This window comes from Emydura macquarii, unplaced genomic scaffold (assembly GCF_026122565.2).
Source record: "Emydura macquarii macquarii isolate MOO-44397 ecotype Brisbane River unplaced genomic scaffold, CSIRO-AGI_Emac_v2 contig_393, whole genome shotgun sequence".
NCBI classification, from domain to species: domain Eukaryota; kingdom Metazoa; phylum Chordata; order Testudines; family Chelidae; genus Emydura; species Emydura macquarii.
Window position 1 is genome coordinate 132488 of NW_027130530.1, and position 2295 is coordinate 134782.

The 2295-nt window shown below is 44.4% G+C and overlaps 1 protein-coding gene across 1 annotated transcript; it reads left to right on the forward strand.

The window, feature by feature from the left end:
- Window positions 1-469: 469 nt before the first annotated feature.
- On the forward strand, window positions 470-1423 carry LOC137146216 (olfactory receptor 11A1-like). The gene has a single exon (XM_067537415.1). It carries the CDS (start codon window positions 470-472, stop codon window positions 1421-1423), a length of 954 nt encoding a protein of 317 aa, XP_067393516.1.
- Window positions 1424-2295: the final 872 nt, after the last annotated feature.

Below are 2295 nucleotides of genomic sequence, written 5' to 3' on the forward strand. Positions count from 1 at the left end.
ACAGGGCCATGGAGATAAAAAGTGACTGAGTGAATGAGCCTTCATTAAAACCCAGACCTCTGGAATCAAATTCTAGTATCTACTCTGCTAGTGCTAGACTCTGTAAGTATGGTTCAATGTGGTATGATCCCTGCAATGAGATATGACAGATATTTTCATATGAGCACGAGAGTGTGGCATTCAATTCCTTATGCTCCACTGATAATTTCAGACATTGTGGCTGAGGAGATGCACGAGGATGTTCAGGGTCCTGAAGGCGAGATGCGTAGAGATAACAGACAATAGGAACGTTTCCAATGTGATTGAACTTAGGCACTTACAAAAATGTTACCCAGAATATTCCTGGCATTTGGAGTCTCGACTCAACCGTTAGTATGGTAACCAGTTGGGGGAAGCCAGAATTAAAATGTTGGCTGTTTGGAAATGGATGTTAAACTATACATTGCAGAATTTGTTTTATTTCCCATAGATGAAACCCGCGGCAAACAAACACCAGGGAAATCAAACAACCATCACAGAATTCATCCTCCTGGGATTCGGGGATCTCCCTCAACTGCAGACCCTTCTCTTCCTGCTGTTTCTAGTGATCTATGTTGTGACCGTGGCTGGGAACATCCTCATCGTTGCACTCGTTGTGACTGATCAGCACCTTCACACCCCCATGTACTTCTTCCTGGGGAACTTGTCCTGCTTGGAGACCTGCTACACCTCCACTCTCCTGCCCAAGATGCTGGCCAGTCTCCTGACTGGGGACAGAACCATTTTGTTTAGTGGCTGCATCACACAGTTCTATATCTTTGGTTCCCTGGCGGGCACCGAGTGTCTCCTCTTCTCTGTGATGTCTTATGACCGGTATTTAGCGATATGCAAACCACTGCATTACGCAGCCCTTGTGAATGGCAGGATCTGCCTCCAGATGACAGCTGGCTCTTGGGTAAGTGGATTTCTGGCTTCTTTGCAAACAATATTCTTGATATCCCAATTCACTTTCTGTGGCCCCGATGAACTTGACCATTTCTTTTGTGATTTAAGCCCAATAATAAAGCTGGCCTGCAGTGACACACACTCGCTGGAAGTTTCTACTATCATACTCTGCTCCATACTCACTTTGCCTCCATTTCTACTGACCCTGGCATCCTACGTTTCCATCATCATCACCATCCTGCAAATCCCTTCCACTATCGGGAGGCAGAAGGCTTTTTCCACCTGCTCCTCGCACCTTATCGTGGTGACAGTTTTCTATGGGACTTTAGTCACTGTGTATCTGTTACCATACTCTGATGCACTGCAGAACCTGAACAAAATGTTCTCTGTTTTCTATGGAGTCCTGACCCCACTGGTCAACCCCCTGATATACAGTCTGAGAAACCAGGAGGTAAAGCAAGCCTTGAGAAAAGCCATCCTTCCATTTTTTTTCTTTTAGAAGAATAGATAATATGCACACATGTAGACAGTAGCCAAGCATGAGGATATGTTCTAGCAAACTGTGAATCATGTGAGTATGCCATACTCATCTTTGTGTGCCTGTTTAACTCATAAATATCAGGATCAGGATTTCCTAGGTGTTTCCTGCCTCTGGCCGTGTTATACAATGTGTGTGTGTGTGTGGGGGGGGGAATTAGGAGACAAAGCCAAATCCAGGGACATAAACTGCACCGTACTGTTCTGAGTATCCTCCCTGAACTTTTATTACTTTATCTTTAAGTGTGGATGACTTTGCAAGTAATTATCTTCATGAGTTCATGAGAATCAAATAGTTAAGGTAATTAAAAATGTGCTCTTTCATCAATTTAGAATTTGTTGTCTCTCCATGCTTTCATCCTAATGATCTTACTGCTGGTGACCTCACACTTTCCATAACATTAAAACTCATTTTAAATGTGTGTGTAGGCCACAATTGAAGACATTAGGAAATAATGCAGCTAAATGGTTTGGGTTTTTTTTTCCTTCAGTTTGCAGGAGCTGGTACTGGGTGATCTACTGAGATCAGCTGACCCTAATTAGGGGCCTATAAAGGCAGCCACTCAATCAGACAGCAGCACAGCTGCAGCAGCACAGGAGCCAGCAAAGAGAACTGAAAACAAAGGAGTTTGAGTGGGAGTGTGGGAACGGGGTGTGTGGTGTTGTTGTATTGTTGGGGTGCTCGTTGGGGGTTGTTTTGGTGGGATTTTTTTGTTTTACGCGTCCAGTTTCGGGCCCCCCACTACAAAAAGAATGTGGACAAATTGGAAAGTCTAGCAGAGGGCAACAAAAATTATGAGGGGGCTGGAGCACAAGACTTATGAGGAGAGGCTG